Below are 24,054 nucleotides of genomic sequence, written 5' to 3' on the forward strand. Positions count from 1 at the left end.
GGATATGGTGGCAGTGCCAGGGACTTGGGTGCAAGATGGGTAACACCTTGGATTCATGGGGATATGGTGGTTGTGCCAGGGACTTAGGTGAGACATGGTGGTAACACCTTAGATTCATGGGGGATATCGTGGCATTTCTGTGGACTTAGCAGATCGGGTGTTTTTTGGCAGTGGGGGTACATGCAGGTAGGGTCAAAACATGGCTGTAAAACTTTTTTTTTTTTTAATTACATTTATTTTCTACTCTCCTTCAACTCATGTGCATTCCCTGTGTTCAGCTTTGTCCATATTACCTATTCAGTTCAAAACTTTTCATATACAACAGGAGATATTGGCAGCTCTTCCAAATGCAGGCTGCACCCGAGTTGACAAGCTGCATAGATGTGAAGAGCCCAAAACACGGGCAGATTACACAACTTGCATTCAAAGAGATTGGGCTTGATTCACAAAAGGGTGCTAGCTTAGTTAGCATGCCTAAAAGCCCCTTAGCTTGCCTAAAGCCCTTTAGGACGTGCAAAGTTTAGCGCGACTAAACCGTTGCACCGGGTGCCCCTAAAACATTGCACAACCCGAAACGGCGCACTGTGTGACGTTTCGGGCGCACCCGGTGCGATGTTTTAGAGGCACCCGGTGCGATGTTTTAGAGGCACCCAATGCGACGTTTCGCGCGCATTGCTAAACTTTGCGTGTGATCAATAAAAGCTTTGGGCGTGCTAACTGCTTAGCAGCATAGTTAACACGCCCAAAGCTTTTAGGCGTGCTAACTGAGTTAGCACCCTTTTGTGAATCGAGCCCATTGAGTGCCCCAATAGTGCAATATGTCGATTCAAAAATATGATAAATCAATATATGAGGAGATATAGTACCACTATGATGGCAGTTGGGGAAATTAGACCCGACCCAACTTGGGTTAAAAGATGTCGCTCTCCATAGAAATGGAAAAATGGTGTAACACACCTCCACCAAGACCATACCCGTCTGGACTATTCTAAAGCTCCCTGTACAGCCTGATGAAGCGGGATATCATCCGTGAAACGCGTTGCATAGCTCTGTAGTTTCCTTGAATACAATTACCTTTTCAGTGAAAATTGACCCTTAGGTTTACTTGTGGGAGGTAAGTCCACTACTACCTCCCATTCTTAAACAGTTTTTAACTATTTTATTCTTACCTGGCGCCTCTGTTTAAACATTTTTTTCAATTCCATGTCAAGGCAATGAATGTCATACAAGAGTTTTTTTGTTCACAGCTTCTTTTAATTCATGGGACAAATATGTGAATAGAAAGTAAATTATGAAATGTTTACATGACACAGTTAAGCTACATACACACACTAGATTAAACTCGTGCAGGGTGGTCGATAAAGACCATCTCAGTCATGGATCTAGCAAGCATCTAGTGTGTGTACACAGCTTCTAGTGTGTGTACAGATGACCGAGCAGCCCCTGATCTCATTGTTTCCCCACTTCACCGTGCACAAATCATTGTTGCTCCACCGCCCTCCATAGCAACAGACACATCGCTAGCCCTCAGGCTATTAATGCATCAGCTTAGCACTGGATTTGTGGATGACAGTCCTTGTATGTGCCTGAGATCAACATAAAGGGTATATTTGTACTTACCTGGGGCTTCCTCCAGGCCCATAAGGTCTGTCCTCTTCTGCGCAAGAGCAGTCTGTGCAGATGCAGGGGGTGCGCATGCACAGAAGAGCGCAGCTGGCCCGATTACCAGGGCCGATTAGAAGATAACGGAATGGCCGAAGAGGACAGCGACGGAGCTCACGGACCTTGTGGGGCTGGAGAAAGGCCAAGGTAAGTATAAATATACCTTTTATGTTGATCTCAGGTTCTCTTTTAATACCAGGAGTGGCCACGGAAGACTGTATTCAAAAAATATTCATACATTTTACCTTTCTGATTCTGCTGTGGATGAATTCTTGCTCAGCCTCAGAGTGTATGGAGGTGAGGCTACCTCTAATCCAAAAAGCACACAGTCCTTCAGTAAAAACATAATCATCTTGTCTTTCAGAGAAATGGTAATTGTAGCCTTGAAAGAAAACAAATGGACTCTCTGCAGCAAAGAATTCAAACAAAAATATAAAAAGAAAAGGAATATATTTCGTTTTTTTATTTCCAAATGTAAAAGAATTACAACAAGTTTCATTGGATCACTACGTAATAGGAATGACATTTGTAAGCTATCCATGTCTATATTCACAGTGAAAGCTGCAATGCGTTCCCTGTAAAAACAGAAACGCACTGGAATGAAAACGTTGCATACAGTGAAGCATACAGAATGAAAACTATGCTTCACTGCCTCTGTTGATGCAACTGTTATGCAGTAGCGCACTGCATGTTGTGTGTTGGGCTACTGTAGTGTAGTACTTTTCAACTCAATTATTCTCTGCACCTAAATCTAGCCATATGTGTATCAATTCTTTCAGCCATACTTGGTTAAAATCTGGTGTCCCCACCATGCCCAGTCATTTAACATTCAACCTGAAGTCGATGTTGCTAAGTCTCTGTCAAACGGGCGAGGGAAGAAGTGACCAAGTACTTGCCTTATGGGCACGGGCATAACCATAGCCTCCGCGACCCCTGCAGGTGGGCCTTGGGGGCCCCTCCTCCTTCCATCCGCAGTAATAAAATAACGGTGGAAAAAAATAATTACCCCTAATGAAGAGCAAGAATTTTTGAATCAGGATGCTACCATTTATTGGCTAACTTACAAGAAAAGGAAAACCTTCTTCAGAGTCGATTCATCTATGCTGACAAGATGTTAGAAGTAGAACAGACAGCGTCCATACGCAGGACCGGATTTAGGCCAAGGCCACCTAGGCCATGGCCTAGGGCACCACAGGAGGAAGGGCACCAAAGCAGCAGGCTAAACTGGTGCAGCATTGGCAAGCTTGCAAATGCTGCAATGCAGGGAGATCAGGCGAACGCCTGAACGCAGTACTCTCCTGCTAGCTGCCTGTGCAGCAGCCACCTTGCTCTCTGTGCACATTTGCATTGTGGCCGGTGGCTATGGACTTGGGCAGCATTGGAGGAAGGGAAGAGGAAGTTTCTGCACTGGAGACGAGCGGAGAAATGAGTGACACTGATGGCTGCTGCGGTTTGAAGGCAAGCTGGCTACCTATACTGAAGGTGGGAAAAGGAGGAATTAAGGGAGTCATCTGGCTACCTACAGTATAGTGGAGGGAAATGGGGGAGGAGTCATCTGGCTAGCTATACTGGGGGGGTCATCAGGTTACCTATACTAAAGGGAAGGGGGGAGGAGTCATCTCGCTACCTATGCTGAAGGGAGGTGGGTGGTGACAGTGGCCTAGGGCGGTAAAGAGTACAAATCCGTCCCTGTATATACGATGGGCATTAAAAGGAGTCATAGCAAGACCCCTGGTATTCTGCACGGGCAGGGATCGCCACATGCCGGATACAAGTGCTTGCAGGTTTTCTTGAAATAGCATTAAAAGCACCCACCTCAATCCCTACCCCCACACCCCCTGAAACAGCAGGAAATACTCACCAATTGCCCAGATGCCATCTTATCTGCATCCTGCGGCTCCCGTGGATTTCCGGCCTCCTCAGTGTACGGCTCCCGGTATTTCACCTGACCCGCATCGGGAGCCACATGTGGATGCTGGAAAGCTGCTGGGAGGTGCAGGATAAGTTGAAGACGGCACCTGAATGTTCGGTGAGTATTTCTTGCTCTCCGACTATCCCCGCCTCCCATCTTCCAAAAGCTCAGCCCCGTCATCCCACTCAGGCATGTCGGTTAGTTGAGACTTCCGGTTGCCTGAGTTCCGGTTAACAAATGCTGTACATTACAGTATTTTGTAAACATAAATAAATGTCATTATATGCCCTAAGGAGGGTATGCCAGCTAATGCCAACTAATTTATGCCAGCTAGGGATGCCAGCTAATTTCTGACAAATACTGTAGATAAAGGTCCGTAATCCACCACGCAATTTTACCAACGATTTTTATGATGACCTGCAATGTTTCTGAGACACAATCGAGTATTTCCGTGATCTTGTGACGTGGGTACAAGCGCACGGTCATGCAAACAACGTTTAGTGACGCATGCCAATAATGACCATCACAGCGGATCAGATCTTTAAGATCCCTGACAACTCCTCACAAAGTACCGCTATCGATTGACTTCCCGTTCATGGCTGTCATGTAACGTCGCGTGACGTCTCGCATGACGTCATGTATGATCCTCCCCATAGGGAAGACCGGAGGCAGCGCCGATCGCTGGAACCAGACTGGGTAATGTATAAGCGGCTGGATTGGGGCGATTGGGGGTGCTGGCCATGTATACTAGCTAGTCTAGTGCTAGCTAAACCCTTTGCAGCCATGCAATTTATTAGATTTTTAAGGGGGATTCTGATGCTGCAAAACCTGTGCTGTAGTTCTAAGTGCTGTAACTCTTGGTAGGTTAAACTCAGTGGCGTAACAATAGGGCCTGCAGCCTCTGCCCCTGCGGGGGGACCGGGCCTCCCTCAGGGCCCGCTTGGGGCCGTTTTGTGGGGCTGGAGGGGACACAGCATGAGAGGAAAGCCATGCTCCACTTCAGCAGGGAGGGGGTACAGTCCCCCCCTCCCTCACCTCGGGCTCTCCCCTCTGCGCTCCCCTCCAGCATTGAATAGTTTGTGTATGCAGGCGGCGGGCAGCAGCAGATACATACCTTCCGTCCGTTCCAGCGTGGACGTTTCTCCCTCTAGTGTCTGACGCAACTTCCTGTATAAACAGAAAGTCGCATCAGAGGCTAAGGAGAGGAACATCCACGCTGGAGTGCACGGAAGGTATGTATCTGCCGCTGCCCGCCGCTGCATACACAAACTATTCAATGCTGAAGGGGAGCGCAGAGGGGAAAGCCCGAGGTGAGGGAGGGGGAACCGTCACCCCTCCCCGCCGAAGTGCAGCATGGCTTTCCCCTCATGCTGCAACCCCATCCAGCCCCCCAAAACGCCCCAAGCGGGCCCCGAGGGGGGGAGGGGCGCTTAGTATTTCTGCAGGGGGGCCCGGTGGGACCTTGTTACGCCCCTGCTCTATTTAATCTGATGGGTGTACTCAGCTGAATAGAATAGACTGTGTAGGTATGGCTCTTATACTACATGGAAGGGGGTAAAGTTGGTCTGTGCGCTTTCATTTTCCAAAGACTTTTATCTCAAGTGTGTACCTAGCTTAGGTTAGCCATTAAATGGTATCATCCGATTCAAAACTTCTTGCTTTTACTAATGTCTAAGGGCACACATTGGCACTTTCTGGGAAACGGATCTGTGAAAACGGATCTGATTTCCATTCGAACGGATCAGTTTCTGTTCCATTTCCATTCCGTTGATTCAGTTTCATTTCCCCATATATCCCCCCAAGATTCCCATCACCACAGTAGATTTTTGCTGCCTAAAATGGTCAGTTTTTTAGCCGATTAAAGGATCAGTTTCACATTGCCTCCGATGCAGTGATTCATCGTCCGTTTCCGTTCTGCTTGGCTCAGCAAACTTGCGGTCCGTTCAACGGAACATGCAGAACGGCTCCGTTCGAAAGGACCAAGGTGAATGGATCCATAGGTTAACGTTGAATCCGTTCGCATCCGTTACCTTACGATCCACATCTGAACTTTTTTTACTGTAAATGTGAGCTGGGCCAAACACGGCACAATACTCTACTGCTTGGCTAATGAAAACCCAGCAGTTAAAACCCTCAAAAGGGCCTGACTACAGATGAGCATTAATCTAAGTAAACTAAAACTTGTTATTGCGGCCTATAGAAAGATAATGTAAACATTTGGGAAATAGTGATCACAACATGATAACGTTTGATCTGGTGACTGATAGGCCACGGGGCAGCGGGACCACTAAAACTATGAATTTTAGAAAAGCAAAGTTCAATCAAATCAGGCAGGCACTAAGTTTGGTGAACTGGGATAATATACTACAAGGGGAGGACACTGAAGGGAAATGGCAAGCTTTTAAACGTATTCTCAATCAATATTGTAATATGTATATCCCATATGGAAACAAAATGTCTAGGAATAAAAAAAGGCCTCTATGGATGAATAGAAAGGTTAAAGATAAAATGAAGAGGAAAAAGAATGCCTATAAGGTCCTAAAACAGGAGGGGACCGAGGCTGCACTAAGCAATTATAAGGAGTGCAATAAAAATTGTAAAAAAGAAATTAGGCTGGCAAAGATCGAAGCTGAAAATCAAATCGCTAGGGATATCAAATCTAACCCAAAAAAGTTTTACAAGTACATCAACTCTAAAAAAAGAAAGGTTGACTGTATAGGACTCCTAAAGGATGAGGGTGGGAACTCAATGGTGGATGACCAAGGTAAGGCAGAGTTATTAAATGCTTTCTTTGCTTCTGTCTTTACAAAGGAAACAGCACTGTTGCAAATTACAGAGGCGGAAGAGTCTCAATCTTCTAACTGTAATATTAAATACTTAACGCAGGAAGAAGTAAAGGCAAGACTAAATAAATTAAAAATAGACAAGGCACCTGGCCCGGATGGCATGCATCCTCGGGTCCTAAGGGAATTAAGTTCAGTTATAGATAAACCCCTTTATCTTATCTTTTGTGACTCTCTTGCAACTGGCAGAGTCCCAGTGGATTGGCGTACAGCCCACGTTTTCCCATTATTTAAGAAGGGCAAAAAATCAGATCCAGGAAATTATAGACCTGTAAGCTTAACATCAGTTGTATGCAAACTATTTGAGGGGTTACTAAGAGATACTATACATGACTTCATAGTAGAAAATAATCTTATTTCTCAGCGTCAACATGGGTTTACTAAAGACAGGTCCTGTTTGACTAACATGCTCAGCTTTTATGAGGTAGTGAATGCTAATATGGATATTGGGAATGCTGTAGATGTGATATACTTAGACTTTGCTAAGGCATTCGACACTGTTCCCCACAAAAGTCTGGTGCAAAAGATGAGGATGCAAGGACTGGGGAAGAGTCTGTGTGCTTGGATAGGGAACTGGCTAATGGACAGAAAACAAAGAGTTGTGGTCAATGGATCATACTCAAAATGGGAGACTGTTAGCAGTGGGGTCCCACAGGGGTCTGTACTGGGTCCAGTGCTCTTCAATTTATTTATTAATGACCTAGTGGATACAGTAGTGAGCAATGTTGCTATTTTTGCAGATGATACAAAATTGTGCAGAATCATCAACTCTAAGGAAGATAGTGTTATATTGCAACAGGATCTGGATAGGATGGCTATATGGGCACATACATGGCAGATGAAATTCAATGTTGACAAATGTAAAGTCATGCATTTTGGTCGTACCAATGGTCTAACACCATACAAAATAAATGGGATACAGTTGGGGACATCAAACTTGGAGAAGGACTTAGGAGTACTCATCGACAACAAGTTAAATAATCGTACTCAATGCCAAGCCGCTGCAGCTAAAGCTAACAAAATTTTGGGATGCATTAAAAGGGAAATAAAAACTCGAGATGCTAGCATAATATTGCCCCTGTTTAACTCTCTAGTAAGGCCACATCTGGAATATGGAATTCAGTTCTGGGCACCACATTACAAAAAAGATATTGCAGTTTTAGAGCAGGTGCAGAGACGAGCAACAAAATTGATACGTGGGATGGAAGGTCTCACTTACCAAGAAAGGTTAGATAAACTGGGTTTATTTAGTCTAGAGAAAAGACGCCTTAGAGGAGATCTAATTAACATGTATAAATACATCAGAGGGCAATATAATAGCTTGGCGGATGAGCTTTTTGTCCCTAGGCCTTCTCAAAGGACTAGAGGACATGATCTGCGCATGGAGGAAAAACGTTTTAGCCATTTATTTAGGAAAGGGTTCTTTACAGTAAGAGTGATTAAGATGTGGAATGCATTGCCACAGGAAGTCGTTATGGCAAACTCTATACCTGCATTTAAAGGGGGCTTAGATGCTTTCCTTGCGTTGAATGACATCCATGGCTACAATTACTAGGTAATGCCAATGATGTTAATCCAGGGATTTTATGATCAACAGGGATATGTGAGGGAGCAGGCTGGAGTTGTACTTTGTACTGGTTGAACTCGATGGACGTATGTCTTTTTTCAACCAAAGTAACTATGTAACTATGTAACATTTGGTGTATTGTTGCGCTTATAAGCCATACCTGTATGCCAGTCCGGGGAGGCCGGTTCGACCCCTGAAGAATATAAAAATAATTATGTTAGAGTACCTGTCCCAACTTTTAAAATCAGAAATAAACAAGGGTAAACTTTTAGCAAATCATCCCTATAAAATGTAAACATTTTAACAAATTGAATGGCACAGACACACCTGCTTGCGTTTAGTAGCTTTGAAAGTTTTATGGTTGCCAACGACCCCTCACACCCAGGCTCCCGTTTCTTCAGTCGCCAGTCGGCTCCCATCAGGTTGGAGGTTTCAGGCTATCTCCACCAGGACCTCAAGGCATGGGAACACTTTTTTCCCATCTACTGTCAAACTCTTGAACTCTCTCCACACCCTCCAGTGTCCATAGCAAGTATTATCAGCTCACTATTTGCAGTTTATTGCACTTTATTGTGCCAGTATCCACAGAAAGTCCAACAATTGTTGGGCATTTGGTTTCACACACCTTGACAAAGGGGGACCCTGTGAGGCCCCCAAAACAATTATACTGCCTATACCACTTTATAAAGTACTAACGAACCCTGACGTTGTGCCCACTCTACTCTTGGACTTTCTCCAGTTTCCATAGCTAAGTACACTGCTCAAAAAAAAATAAAGTGAACACTTAAACAACACAATGTAACTCCAAGTCAATTACACTTCTTTTAAATCAAACTGTCTACTTAGGCAGCAACACTGATTAAAGTCATTGGGAATCGCTGTAAAACAAACAAAAGTCAGATACTTACCTAAGGAGAGGGAAGGCTCTGGGTCCTAATGAGCCGTTCCTCTCCTCTCCCGGTGCCCTCCGTGCAGCTCAGGATCCTCCGTTCAAATCCCCAGCTGCAGGGGACTACTGAAGTCTTCGGGAGCCGAGTCCTTCCGAAGACAGGTGGTTCCATACTGCGCACACGCAATTACGTGATAGAGGGCACTTGCGCGTGCGTAATATGGAGCAGCCCGTCTTCGGCACTTGGGCTCCCGAAGACTTCCGAAGCCTTCCAGCGGAGATAGCAGCATTTGACCAAATTGGTCAAATGCTGCTATGGGGGATCCTGAGCTGGAATGAGAGAGAGAGATTTTTGAGTGTTATCACGGAAAATTCCGCTGAAATAATAAAATTTCCGCGGAATTCCGTTTGAGAGGTTTAACAATTCTGTTCCGACTACCTGGCTACCTATACTGGGGGAAAGCCACTGCTGACAGATTAAGTGTATTTTGGGGAACTGCTGCCAGATTATGTGTATGTTTGGGAAACCACTGCTGGCAGATTACGTGTATTTTGGGGAACCGCTGCCAGATTGTGTATGTTTGGGGAACCACTGCTACCAGATTATGTGTATTTTGGGGATCCGCTGCCAGATTGTGTATGTTGGGGAAACCACTGCTGCCAGATTACGTGTATTTTGGTCGATACATGTATTTTAGGTGATCCGCTGGCAGATTATGCATATTTTGGGGAACTGCTTCCAGATTATGTGTATTTTGGGGGAACTGCTGCTGCCAGATTATGTCTATTTTGGGGGAACCACTGCCATATTATCTGCATTTTGGAGGAACCCCTGCCAGATTACGTGTATTTTTGGTGAAATGCTGTCAGATTACATCTATTTTGGTGGATACACTACAGCAGAGCTCAAACTTCCCCGGCAGACCTTTTACGCCACTGCTAAGGTCATGTATATTTGGCCACACCCATGACCATGCCCACATTCTGCTGCATGACCACGCCCATTTTTCGGCAGGTTTCTGGGGTGAGCCCGCTCACCTCTTTTCCCAGGACTAGACCCCTGTGCGCTCCTCCCTCCAGATATTAGCCAGTGTGTCAGCGGCGGGGGGCTGGGAATGGATGACTCACCTCTTCCTTCCGCGTTCCAGGCGTCGGAACGCTGCGTTCCACAGTTCTTCTCCTTCTTCAGCACTGCCCACTGTACTTGTGTAGGTACAGTGGGAGGTGTTGAAGAAGGAGAAGACATGTAGAATGCTGCGGGAAGGGATTAATTGTATAATTGTTTTTTTTTTTACTATTAAAAATGTGTGGTGTGTGTAATTTATCGTTTCGCCACTAGAACGTGTTAGAAACACTATCCTGGTTTACGAGGTGTAAAATGTATTTTTACTTTCCTTTGCACCTGTTACTACGAATGGACATGGCCCCTGATCAGGGTCATGTCCATTCATTCCAGGCAATTAGATTGGTTCAGGGAACACTTGTTACCCTTCCCCAATCGCCAACACGGTCATGCCCAGTGCCAACAGGAACGAGCGGCAGGTGAGCACGCGTATATGTGTCCAGTTAGACTTGAGCGGTGTCTATTTGGAAGACTATAGTCATCCATATAGACTGAAGTGGTTGAACAATACCAGTTGTTTGGCAGTTCAGCTGATTTTTCTGATCAGTAGGGTCTAAATCGCACACCTGAAACAAACATGCCCCTAATCTTGTCAGATTTATCACAGACATCTGATCTGCATGTTCAGGTTCTACGGCTTATGGCAATGTCTACGCTTTATGGCAATGTGCATTACTTAAAGAGACTCTGAAGCGAGAATAAATCTCGCTTCAGAGCTCATAGTTAGCAGGGGCATGTGTGCCCCTGCTAAACCGCCGCAATAGCGCCGCTAAACGGGGGTCCCTTGACCCCCAAACCCCCCACTGCGACACTTGGTCGCAGACTTGGTCGCTCCTGGAGGCAGGGCTAACGGCTGCAGCCCTGCCTCCAGTCGCGTCTGTCAGCGGCGCATCGCCACCTCTCCCCGCCCCTTTCAGTGAAGGAAGACTGAGAGGGGCGGGGGAGAGGCGGAGATACGCGCTGATAGACGCGTGTGGGGCAGGGCTGCGGCGGTTAGCCCTGCCCCAACCAGGAAGCACTCCCCCGCATTACGGAGGGGATTTGGGGGATCAGGGACCCCCGTTAAGCCGCGGGATAGCGGCGGTTTAGCAGGGGCACACGTGCCCCTGCTATCTATGAGGTCTGAAGCGAGATTTATTCTCGATTCAGACTCTCTTTAAGAGGAAATAAACAAGTCAGCTTCCATATCGCTCTCACCTCTGGTTCCTTATAAAAGGGAGTCTGAAGCCATAATAAAAATAAAAATAATAATAATAATTATAATTAAAAAAGCCAGATACTCGCCTAAGGAGAGGTCCTATAGAGCCTTCCCATTGTTCCTGTGTTGCTCTGCCTCTGCGCGGAGGCTGCTTGAGATTTGTTTTAAATATCTGAGAGTGGGTGACACCAGGCTACTTAATTATCTGGGGCACACTGACTAATTGTTCTTTGGGGGAGGAAGGGACCACTCTAGCATTGTACTAAGGGCATAATAGAATATAATTAATAACATTAACCATGCATAAAACCACAGAAACAGTGTCTGTGTGCTCTTCCTATCTGTCTTCCAAATGTGGAGACTGTAATGTCCTGGCTTGTGACACATGTATATGGAACAGGAAGAGGTATAAAAGTTTCCTAATAAGATTGGATACTGAAACAGTTTTCAAACCCATCCTCTCTATACAGACCCATGAGAGCAACAGGAAGTGAGTGAAATTATCCTGGCTGTGATGCAAAACAACAACAAAAACCTAGCAGGCTGAAAACGCATTACCACACATCGAACGGTATTTTAAGTGTTAATTTACTAAAGAAGTGAGAGTGTTGTCTTATCACTTTAGTCCTTAAAGAGGAACTCCAGTGAAAATAATGTAATAAGAAAGTGCTTCATTTTTACAATAATTAGGTATAAATCATTAGTCAGTGTTTGCCCATTGTAAAATCTTTCCTCTCCCTGATTTACATTCTGACATTTACCACATGGTGACATTTTTACTGCTAGCAGGTGAAGTCACTGGAAGGAGATGCTACTTGCTTTTTTGCCAGTTGGACCCAGCTGTAAACAGCTGTTATTTCCCACAATGCAATGAGGTTCACAGACAGGAAGCTGTCAGGACCATGGTCCTGACATCACACTGAGAGAGGGATTTCACCACAATATCAGCCATACAGCGCCTCCTGATGATTCGTTTGTGAAAAGGAAAAGATTTCTCATGGGAAAGGGGGTATCAGCTACTGATTGGGATGAAGTTCAATTCTTGGTCACGGTTTCTCTTTAAAGTGTACCAGAGCTGTTGTAAATGGAAGATATGATACTCACCTGCTGCTTCCTCCAGCAGCATAAACACGTCCCACGTAATCTTCCCGCGATCTGCTGTTCAGCCACGATCAGCCCCAGCAACATGCTCAGTTGGGTCCAGTCTGGGTCTTCTGCGCATGTGTGGATCGCGCATGCGCAGAAGACCTAGACTGGACCTGACGGAGCATGCTACCAGAGCTGATCGCGGCTGAACAGCAAACCGCAGGAGGACAGCGTGGGACTCAGACGTGTTTATGCTGCTGGAGGAAGAAGCATACACATGCAGTGTATAGGGAGGAGAGGAGCACAAGCAAGCAGGATGTAACTCCACCCCTCCTGCTACCTTCTCCTTCAGGACGATTACAGCTAGCCTGTAGACAGCCAGGGTAAGAGAGAGAGAGAGGCTGTGGCTGCGTATGTGTGGCTGGATCTGCGTGTGTGTGTGTGTCTTTGTGTGTGAATTTCTGTGTGTCTGTGTGTGTATAGAACGCTGATAAAACGCTGATAAAAAACTAGCATTTTTGCCTGGTTAGAGTAGGACTCACCAGATTGGGGACACTTTGGCGCAGTTGGTGAGCTTAAACGCGTTAAAGCGTAACCAAGAGCCCCTGTCACTGCTTTCCTGTTGTGTGCTGCAGCCCCTCTGTATTTATATATTTCTTATGGAGACTGGGGATCTACAGGCTGCGTGCATGCTTTGCATAGTATTGCATATAATTTGGTTTGTGCTGCTCATCCCTTGGTATTTATTTATAATTTTCCCCTGTGTGCGTGCATAACCACGCCCACCTCTAGCACAGTTAAGCATATAAATGAGCGGAGCTCATAGTTCAATCAGTAGCTAGTAGAAGGTGAGGTGTTTTTAATTTCCTTTCTCCCATTTAGTTGACCATTGGGCTTTTGGCATGGTTCCCACTAGAATGCTGATAACAACTATCATTTTTGCCTGGTTAGAGTAGGACTCAACAGATTGGGGACACTTTGCGCAACCAAAGCGCAACCAAGAGCCCCTGTCACTTTCCTGTTGTGTGCTGCAGAACCTCTGTGTATATGTGTATATATATATATATATATATATATATATATATATATATATATATATATATATATATATATATATACATACATACACAGAGAGAGAGAGAGAGAGATGAGCTTAGTGAATTGTGGCCAGTGTCTATTATAGCTAATCACAGAAAGTTTTGTGGTTTAGTTAGGTTTTAAATCAACGTTATAACTTGTGACCACTAGAGGGTGCCTCTGCTTCTCTTCTGCTTCTCCATCGAAAGCAATGGACCAATTACCAAAATGAACAATGAATATGAGTGGAAAAATCGGTACACCTTTCTGAAGTGTCTAGCCACATCCATTTGCCTAGAATGTAATTGCTGGATGTAGAAAGGTGGAAAGACAAAAAACAAACAAACAAAAGCCTTTGGCAGAGTTCTCCTTTCCCTAGTGTATTCTACATGATTGTGTGCTCCTTTCCTATGACAGCCTCTTACTTGTATTACCGGGCCTACCTAACCAGCTCATAACTGCATGATCATGCATTTTGTACCGTTTGCCTTGTATAACTTTATCCTATGTTTATAACCTTGTTACATCTATCATCCTTTTTATCATTGTATGCATTCATTGTCCAGTGCTGCGTAATATGTTGGCCAGGGCCGTTTTTTGGGCAGTGCGTGTAATGCGAACGCCCTGGGCGCAGCCCAGCAAGTAGAAGAAGGGGGGGGGGCGCAGGCAGAAGGACATAACCGCTAGGGAGCTGGTGACTCGCGGTGCAACCAAATGGAATTAGAAAAAAAGATTACCAGCGCGATCACCTTCCTTGGCTCCTGCTGGGCTGCCTGCGTCCGACATCAAGTCATCATCACGTCACCACCAGGTGATGACACCTGATGTCCTGTAGCGGTACTGCAGGCTGTCAGTGCGCGGCATCCATGGAGAAGTCGGCTTTCCAGGCTCTCTTCGTCTTTGTGTTTTCCTGGCCCCTGCTTCCTCCTGGATGAGCGGCTGGTCACTAGTAAGCAGGTAGATCTACTTGTGACCTGTGTGAGTGTCCCTAAAGAGTAAGGGTTCAAATGTACACAGGGATGGGAGGGGGTGCAATTTTTACACCCTCGCCTTGAGTGCAATTTAGCCCAGAAACTGCCCTGATGTTGGCACTTTATAAATACAATAAGTACTGTAATACAATAAATAATAATAATGTGGCTGGTGGGCCCCAAGACCCTGCCTAGGTTGCCTGGTGGATGATCCTGCTCTGCACATAAGAAACCTTATGACGTAAGGTTATTAATAATGAACTCAACATTTCAGTCTAGCTACATATGTTTTCCAGACGTGGGAGATGATTCAGACCATATTTACTTGTGTCTGTGGCAATTTACATGTTGGCGGATGTCACACCCCTTTGCAGAATCTGTGGAGTTCATCTGCAGATTCACACATTTGCCTCTAGAGAAGCCAGGAGCACAATTAACTTACTGACCTGAAAGTAGGGATATTTTTCTTTCTCAAAAGTTTATATTTCCATTAAATCAAGTTCTGTCCCTCATATTGCAGCACAAAAAACAACAACCAACCTTTTGGAAGCTTGCACACCCAGTCTAGCGTTGCATCACAGTGAAATGGAACAAAGGTCTTATTTGCACCAAGCGCAGCACAGTTTTTGGTGACATCACTAGCAAATATTTCTGGCTGAAATGAAGATACAACCTGCAATAGGAGAACAGTAATATTACAATCTACACATGGCTAGGCAAAATTCTGATACAAAAATCAAACATTTCAAGTATTGCAGCTTTGACTTAAAGAGTAACTGTTAGCCCCCAAAATGAAATTTAAATCTCTATTGCAATGTTTTATTTAGTATTTAAGTGAGCCAAAAAGCCAATGCAGAACTTAAAAATCAATCTAATTTTTTTACTATGTAGCCTTTTGCCCAAGCTCCGGACGCAAAGGTGCATATCAGATACTGATGAGCATGCAGAGCATGCCTATGTCTGCCCGACCCCCCTCTCTCCCCCCAGGACCAGGTGCCGATATATTCTCACATCAAACAGCTGACCGCTCTGACACGGAGAGAGAGCGGGAGCACTTCCAGTGCCGCCACCGCAGAGCAGCCGCCGCCGAGTCACATGTGAGAGAATCACATGTGAGAGAGATGCACGGCGGCGGCTGCTCTGCGGTGGGAAGTGCTCCCGCTCTCTCTCCGTGTCCGAGCGGTCAGCTGTTTGATGTGAGAATATATCGGCACCTGGTCCTGGGGGGGAGAGGGGGGTCGGGGAGACATAGGCATGCTCTGCATGCTCATCAGTATCTGATATGCACCTTTGCGTCCGGAGCTTGGGCAAAAGGCTACATAGTAAAAAAATTAGATTGATTTTTAAGTTCTGCATTGGCTTTTTGGCTCACTTAAATACTAAATAAAACATTGCAATAGATATTTAAATTTCATTTTGGGGGCTAACAGTTACTCTTTAAAGCGGAACTGAAAATTCACTAAAAACAAAAAGTTTCACTTACCTGGCTTCTGCCAGCCCCATGCAGCTGTCCTGTGCCCTCGCCGGTCCTCAATGATCCTCCGGTCCCCCGCCGTGGTGCAGTTTCATTACCGGCAACTTGTAAGTCGATGGCAGCTGCACCTGCGCAGCCCTGCCCACGCTTATCCTTCTTTGTGTTCCCGTCCTGCAGGACGCTATTGCGGATGTGAATGTGAAGAAGGATATGCCTTACAAGTCGGTGGCAACTAAACTGCCCCACGGCGGGAGAATGGAGGATCGTTGAGGACCGGCGCAGCATAGGACGACTACAGGGGGCTGGCAGAAGCCCCAGGTAAGTGAAACTCTTTGTTCTTCAGTTCCACTTTAAGTAACACCTGAAGAGGGAGGAATATAGAGACTGCCATATTTATTCTTGTTACATTCAGGGATGGATTTCTGTAAAGGCCACAAAAGCCCAGGCCTTGGGTGGATACAGCTCAAGGGGGCACCTGGACATGAAAGATAACCGGATAGCGGCAAGAGTGACACTACATAGGTAAACACAGCCCTGTTGCGTGTCAACAGCGCAGCTGTGATTTATGGGGGACAGCAGAGCGCAGGGGGAACTTAGGGGGGGATTGAGATAGCAACAGAGGCTGGGCAGTATAGGCAGACCCAGCCTCTGTGTGCAGATATCATTCTTAGAACCCCACCTCGGGTTCTCTTTAAGTGAATTCTATATAGTAAATGAAGAGAATTCTGTTCCTGGTGGGAACCATGTCTTTTGCCCAGAGTTTAGGCTAAATCCTGATATCATTTCTGCCCTTCACTTTTTTTTTCTTTTCTCCTCCAATCGCTGAGTCACCTCAGCCTTGCTTGTAAACACAAGTGAGCAGGGGATCATGTTTCAGATAAGAAGCCAGGCAGGGAAATAAATGGAAGAGGAGGAATATACTGTACTATAGATAAAAAGAACCCCCAGCATGCAACCGTTTGGCACTGACTATTAAAGGGCCAGTGCTCCTTGAGTATGTGATAACGCCAAATCATAACAGCATAAAAAGTTTTGAAAGTTTTGAATGGAGGATTAGCATCTTTATCCCTTAATACACTCAGACCAGTTGCTGTTGAAATTTGATTTTTATGGTGACAATCCCGCTTTAAGGTTTTCCTCCCATTGTTCCTTATGGGACAGAGGCATAGCCTGGGGGAAAATTTAAAGTGGTGCAATGAAGAGCACTGAGGTTTGCTTAGAGCATGTACCATTCATTGAAGAGAGAGGGGTGACGGGGTAGCAAACAAGAAACTGGCATCTGGCAGGACCAGTATAAAGGAGTAGTGTTGTTTGAAGCCTGGTTTTCTTATCCAAAAACCTGGATAATGCCATGTACAGCATTTCAGCACCATAACAATCTGAGAGAGTCATGGAGTTGCATTCCATGCATTCATACGACTCCGATTCCTTCTCCTACTAAGCTAGGAGGAAGAATCGGAATCACCTGAAGCACGAAGTGGAACGCAACTCTCTCCGTTTGTAATGGTGCTGAACTGCTGTGCATGGCATTATCCGGGTTTCTGAATAAGAAAACCAGGATTCAAACAAAAACACTAAATATGAGCAAAATGGACTCATTTGCCACTTCTTTTTTTAGCGATCCGCTGCGTGGGAAAGAGGGGTCACTAAATGATGTACAGGTCAGGTAGTCCCCAATTTACAAACACCCAATTTACCAACAACCCACTGATACAAAAAGCCTGACATTTTTAAATTTGATTCTATGGGAACAAGTCAAAAACATTTTTTAGAGACCTTGTAGTTTTTGAGAACATCAGTTAAAAAAAATTTGAACAGGGGGCCAGAGGTGAGACAGTGGGGGTGGGGTTATGGGAGGTTTCACGGAAGGGGACAACCTACAGTCCCTACCTCATTTGTTAACCAGGAACTACCTGTAATTGGACAGCTGTACACATGCTAGATTCTCTGAGGACAATCTCTTTGGCCATGGTTCCTCTAACATGTACACAAGACTTTAGAGCATGATATGCATTGGTGGAGTTGGTATAGAGAGATAGGTTTTGTTGTGCCTGTAGACCCCACAGATACAATTCTGGCGTTTTTTTCAGGTGTATGCAGCTAAACATGTAATTGTTGATTTCACTTACTGGAGTCCCATCTGACCATGTCCATGCACCTTCAGAGGCTGGATTCCTGTTATTGTATCCAATCCAGAATAGTCTGTGATGTTCTCTGTAACAGAGAAAAAGAGGACTTTCATAAGTATGGGGCCCCACCACCTACCCAGACCAATCAAAATGGGAATCCAGCCCAACAGAAATATTCCACCTGGAGTTCTGCAAACACCTTCTCCATGTCCATCTGAGTACCTCAAACAATGCCTGCCGAGCTGAGCTGGGGAGATTCCCATTACTGCTTGAGATACAGAGTGTTGTCCTTCTGGGCCCACCTACAGAGCAGCAGCCCTGACTCACCCCATTACAAAGCCATGCTGCACAATGAAGGCCAAGAAAAGCCATGTGCACTGAAAGTAGTGGTCAGCTCTGAGAGTCCAAAGAAATCCCGCTACACGAGATGGTGGGATGTATCAAAACGACCTTTATTTGTAATCCAACAATGTTGCAATAAAAGCTCACCAGTGGTCAGCTCTATACTCCCTCCAACCCCCGATCCACAGGTCATAACAAAAATCCAGATAAAAAACACCACAGCCAAGAGCAAAGAGGACTATGTGGAAAAATGGAGGCGTGAAATAAAACAGTCACAAAAGCTAACCATATACCAGTCCCTACAGGGAGAATATAAAATGGACCCATACCTGGAAAAGCTCCAAAACTCTCAAGAGCGGAAAATCCTGAGTGTCTACAGATTGAGTGCTCACAACCTCGAAATAGATGAAAAAAAGTACAGAGGCGCCAGCAGAATAAAAATAGTAGTACAAATTAAAACCAATTAAAATGTGGGTGGCGAGGGTGGACTCGTCTCCCCAACAAATAAAACAACCACTGTGTATGTTGCAATACATTTAATCAAATATAATTATAAATAGTACTCCAAAAAAACAGACTGCAACGCGTTTCGCAGGTTTTAAGCCCGCTTCCTCAGGCAAAAGTACAAAACAGGAGTAACTGAAACATAAACATAAAAAAAAACATAAAAAAATACATATAACAATTTTCCCGAAATCACAAATAAATAAATAGATCCAGAAAAATTCATCAAAAATGTATCAAAAAAATCATCAAAAAACAGCTGCACAGTCTAAAGTATGTCAGTCATAGGTGCTGCAGAATAACTTGAAAAAGCTTAAAAACATCTTCTAAACCAGTAAATACCCAATAATGTAGGGTCAAGATTGCTTATAAAATAAGAGCTCCATAAAAATATTCCACAACATAGATCAACCATAAACCTTTCACAATTGTAGTTTTTAGTACATAATAGCTTCTCACAATATTCATATATAGGTATAAACCTTCCCCATTTCTATAACAAAAAATTATAATAATAAATAAATACATAAACTATGGCAGATGAGTAACAAAACAATAGCTAAATAGATTAATAAATAGATAGATAGCAGCCTGCGGGCAGCAAGCATCATACCAAACCGCAGGCTGCATAAGACTATACGCAGTATAAGAATAGAGCAGGCCAATCAGGTGAGTATAACTTCATCTACTTCCTATACAATGTATCTGTCAATAATAGACTATTGGGGGCTCTCGATTGTCTTTCTTCTTTTTACAACCTCGAAATAGTCTGGGAGATACAGACAGACGTAAAAACCCAGGGAGGAGAGACTATGCCAACACTGTAAGCAGAAGACCCTTGAGAACAAAAGCCACTTCCTGCTGCACTGCCCCAAATATACTGCAACCAGGGACACTTACTTTAAGAAATTGTTGGAAGTATTCCCAGACTTTCTCACATTAGAAGATGAGAGAAAAACATATATCCTACTAGGAGAAGAGGAATCCACAGTGACAATCGCCTCACACTATGTCACAGCATGCCACAGACTGAGGGGAGCATAACGGAACTGTAAACCTAAAAATTTCCAGATACTGCTTAGCCATTGTCCCCCTACCCCACCCCCCGTCCATGTCCCCCTTTTCCCCTTGCTTTGGCAATAACTGTAATGAATCTTGGTCATGCCAATAAAGCTATCTTTGACTTTGAATAATGAATGCAGATTTTAAACTGAGTAACCAAGCAGCTCGGGTGACCCAAACCACTAGGAATGTATAGGGGGCTAAAAAAGACCGAAAAGCCCCTACTAAAAAGCAATGCTTGGTGTGATTTGCCTTCTTAAAGAGAGTCTGAAGCGAGAATAAATCTCGCTTCAGACCTCATAGATAGCAGGGGCATGTGTGCCCCTGCTAAAACGCCGATATCCCGCGGCTTAACGGGAGTCCCTTCACCCCCAAATCCCCTCCGTTCAGCCGGAGCGCTTCCGCATTGGGGCAGGGCAAACTGCCGCACCCCTGCCTCATGCGGGTCTATCAGACGCGTACCTCCGCCTCTCCCCCGCCCCTCTCAGTCTTCCTTCACTGAGAGGGGCGGGGGAGAGGCGGCGATGCGCGTCTGATAGACGCGACTAGAGGCAGGGCTGCAGCCATTAGCCCTGCCTCCAGGAAGAAAAAAATTCACGACTAAGTCTACGACCAAGTTTTGCGGGGGGGGGGGGGGGAGTTTGGGGGTGAAGGGACCCCCGTTTAGCCGCGGGATAGTGGCGTTTTAGCAGGGGCACGCATGCCCCTGCTAACTATGAGCTCTGAAGCGAGATTTATTCTCGCTTCAGAGTCTCTTTAAAACAGAAGGAAACTTGCAATAATTCAGCTTTAAGTGAAAATTTGTGGTTACCCACAATGCACCACTACTGAATATGCAAATTATCTCTTTATGTCCCTGTAAGCCAGGCTAGCATCCAGAACTATTGGTGTATAGCAAACCTATAGCTTTAGGCTATAGGGCAGGCTGACTGAAAGGGTTGCTCCTCCATACAACACCTGCCCTGTTCATCCATACACAGGCTTAAATCATAGCTCCCAATGGACAGTCCCTCTTTGGGAACCCTGTCCCTCTGTCCCTCTTTCCTCCTCATTTGCCCCTCTTTATAGACTTTGTCCCTCTTTCTATGTAAATATATATATTTCTCTACTAAAAAATGTGTTTGCTTGACTCTAAACTTTATTCCCATCCTTTAAATTGATAAATTACTAATTTTAAAATGTTAATATGAAGGAAAATGAACCAGGATAGAAAGGACCAGTGTGGTTCGAATTATAAAACAACATATTTTTCTTTTGAAATCTTTATGGTATGCGCAACTAGGGGTTTGCCGGGGGCGTGTTTCGGGTGTGGCAGGGGCGTTGCTTAAGTGTCCCTCTTTCTCATCTCAAAAAGTTGGGAGGTATGTTAAATGTCTGCACACTTGCAGGTGCCAGTTGTATCAGAGTGAATGGTGAGGTCCACCACAGACTCCCATTCTGATCAGCATACTGACCACAGAGGAGGTGAGTGTGGTTAGGCTGTGCTGGGCAGTGCTTGTCTCTGCTGTGCAAAGGTTTCCAACCTCAACTGCACTAATTCAAAATGTGGCCTCCAAACCTTCCCTCACCATTACACCCAAGGCTGGTGCCTCTCTCTCCCCTGCCTCGGCCCACTCTACTCCTATGTCCTAGCTGTCCCTCTCCAGCCTGGCTGCCCCTACATCTTATCGGAATTCTCCATCCTGGCTTCTCCCAACAGTAGGTGGCCTGCATGTCACTTAGGTACCTGACAGTTACCATTCTGTAATAAGGGACTGAGTATAAATGTTCTTCAGAGGTGGATGCGGTGTGGTTTTTGCATGGTGGGGATGTCAGTCATTGTAGGATTTTTGTAGGTGCGTACCCATTAAATGTGCTTTTTAGCAGGTCCATAACAAATTTCTCTTCATGTAAATGAGAAAAGCTGACAAGGTGGGCACCAAAGTCCTGGCACATGTTCTCCGCCTCCTGCCACGCCCTCTTCTTCTGCATCCACTCCTCATGGAAGATCTGCAGAGAAAAACACACTCTCCAACTTGACATGAAAACCTCCATTTACTCGAAGCACCAAAATCAGCACTCTTAAAAGGACACCCGAGGCGAAAATAAACTAATGAAATAAACAATTGTATCTATCTTTCTTCTCCTAAAAATGACTTTTTAAGATATTTCACAGTTTTATTTTATGTTTAAATTTCACTTTTTTTATTGTTTTTGCTCAATGACACCTTCATTGGAGTATGCCAGAGCTAAAATCTATAAACTATTGACCCTTTTTATCTCTTTCCTGCTCTCAGAAGCCATTTTCTGCTAAGAAAATGTTTTATAATTGGAATTTCTTATCAGTGAGGGTCACACTGTAGTCACTTCCTGTCTGTCAGGACTGAGTCAGCCACTTACATACCTGATATTTAAAGGGAACCTAAATTGAGAAGGATGTGGATTTTTCCTTTTAAAATAATACCAGTTACCTGACTCTCCTGCTGATCCTGTGTATCTCATACTTTTAGCCACAGCCCCTGAACAAGCATGAAGATCAGGTGCTCTGACTGAAGTCAGATTGGATTAGCTGCATGCTTGTTTCAGGTGTGTGATTCAGCTACTATTGAAATCAAAGTAATCAGCTGGACTGACAAGCAACTGGTATTGTTTAAAAAGGAAACATCAATATCCCTCTCAGTTAAGGTTCCCTTTAACTCTTTCAGGCAGAGAAATAAAAAAAGGAACAGTTATAGTTATTAGTGTGCTAGGCACTGTGCATACACATGTCTATCTCATCTTGTCACATGCCACCTTTAAGCTATGTACTCACCTTGCGATGCAGGGAGATGGATCCAGCGACATCTCCCTGAGGACGAGCGCTCCCCATCCATCTTCTGCCTGGTGAGTATGCGTGACGTCACGTAACGTTACACAATGGGCGCAAATTAGACTTCAAGCGATCGGGGTACTTTGTACAGGAGTCGTTGGGGATTTTAAAGATCCGATCTGCCGTGACGGTCGTAATCGCCGCATGATAAGGGACGTTTGTGTGATCGTGCACCTGTGTCCATGTTGCGAGATTGTCGAAATGACCACTCATTGCTTAAAAAGAAAATCCTCAGTCGTCGGGAAAATCATCGAAAAAATCGCGAGGTGGTTATTGTTTTGGCCTTTTTTGTTTTGGCTATTTTATCATTAGTAAAGGGGGTCACGTGATTGCTGATAATCAATTCCTCACGTGATCAGATCAAGGTGAAGACAGTTTCAAAGAAAACTAGACCAAAAGTGGAGTAGTTGCCAAAGCAACCAATCTGGTTTCAGCTGTTGAACACCAAGAAGTAGGCAGCGCTCCTAGGCTGCAAGTGAAATAAGTCCCCCAGGGACTTATACAGCCTCCCAGGGACCTGGAATGCAAATCAGATGCAAACTATGCACTAACCCCTGATTTAAATCAACTGTTGAATGAAAGCAGGGTTGTGATTGGTTGTTCTGGGCATATGCTGTGCTTTTGCTTATGCTGAGTCTGACACACTGATCTGATGCTCTTGTGCATTTATTTGTAGGGATGGTCGGAAATGCCAATTTCTGATTCTGGGGAAATTCCGATTTCCTCTAATGCCGATTTCCTCCAATGCCGATTTCCGAGTAGACTTTTTTTGCATTCTCTGATTGGCCAAATACTTCAGAGATGACTCAGAAGTATTGGACCAATCAGAGAATGCAGAATTGTACCACGGTAATTGGAATAACAAGAACATTTTAGGCCAATCACAAGACGCAGGAATACTTGGTACTTATCAATCATGTACAGCAGCCCCTTTTCTTTCATGAACTGCTCCCTTGAGCATCAGTTTCCCTTTTTCATGTGTTCCTCACCAATTTTCTTGCGATTGGTCTGAAATTACAGTGGTAATCCAATATTTGTGGAAAGATTTTGCATTCTCTGGTTGGCCCAATGCTTTTGAGTTCACTGATGGGGCTAAAATTACAGAGTTGTGGTAAATTTCAGCGGAAATTCGATTGATGATCGGAAATGCTGATTTATGACCATTAGGCCTCTTTCACAGTGCGACGTTGCTGTTTGATGTGACGTTAAATTCGCGCCGCAAACTTACAATGCAACACGCCCAAAAAGTCGCACCGCAGCATTACTAACGCATACAGCACATACAGTACTAAATACAGGCAGAGAAAAGTATGCTTCCAAATCATTACTGAGCATGTGCAAACAGTCCACCGCAGCTAATAACGCAT

General features: G+C 44.8%; 1 protein-coding gene across 3 annotated transcripts in view; it reads right to left on the reverse strand.

The window, feature by feature from the left end:
* Positions 1 to 24,054, reverse strand: part of PLA2R1 (phospholipase A2 receptor 1) — a 143,885-nt gene that overhangs the window by 52,853 nt on the left and 66,978 nt on the right. For 2 of the 3 annotated variants that reach the window (XR_011022833.1, XM_068245645.1), the window contains exons 13-17: positions 21,683 to 21,828; positions 17,932 to 18,016; positions 14,869 to 15,001; positions 8,145 to 8,177; positions 1,908 to 2,068 (exon numbers count right to left, since the gene is read on the reverse strand). Coding sequence is in view for 2 of the 3 variants with exons in the window: in XM_068245645.1 (XP_068101746.1) it covers positions 1,908 to 2,068; positions 8,145 to 8,177; positions 14,869 to 15,001; positions 17,932 to 18,016; positions 21,683 to 21,828 (558 nt within the window). In the remaining variant the exon portion in view is untranslated. The remainder of the gene's footprint in view (positions 1 to 1,907; positions 2,069 to 8,144; positions 8,178 to 14,868; positions 15,002 to 17,931; positions 18,017 to 21,682; positions 21,829 to 24,054) is intronic. The other variant, XM_068245646.1, reaches the window with a different exon arrangement.

Source organism: Hyperolius riggenbachi, chromosome 7, assembly GCF_040937935.1.
Source record: "Hyperolius riggenbachi isolate aHypRig1 chromosome 7, aHypRig1.pri, whole genome shotgun sequence".
Lineage (NCBI taxonomy): Eukaryota > Metazoa > Chordata > Amphibia > Anura > Hyperoliidae > Hyperolius > Hyperolius riggenbachi.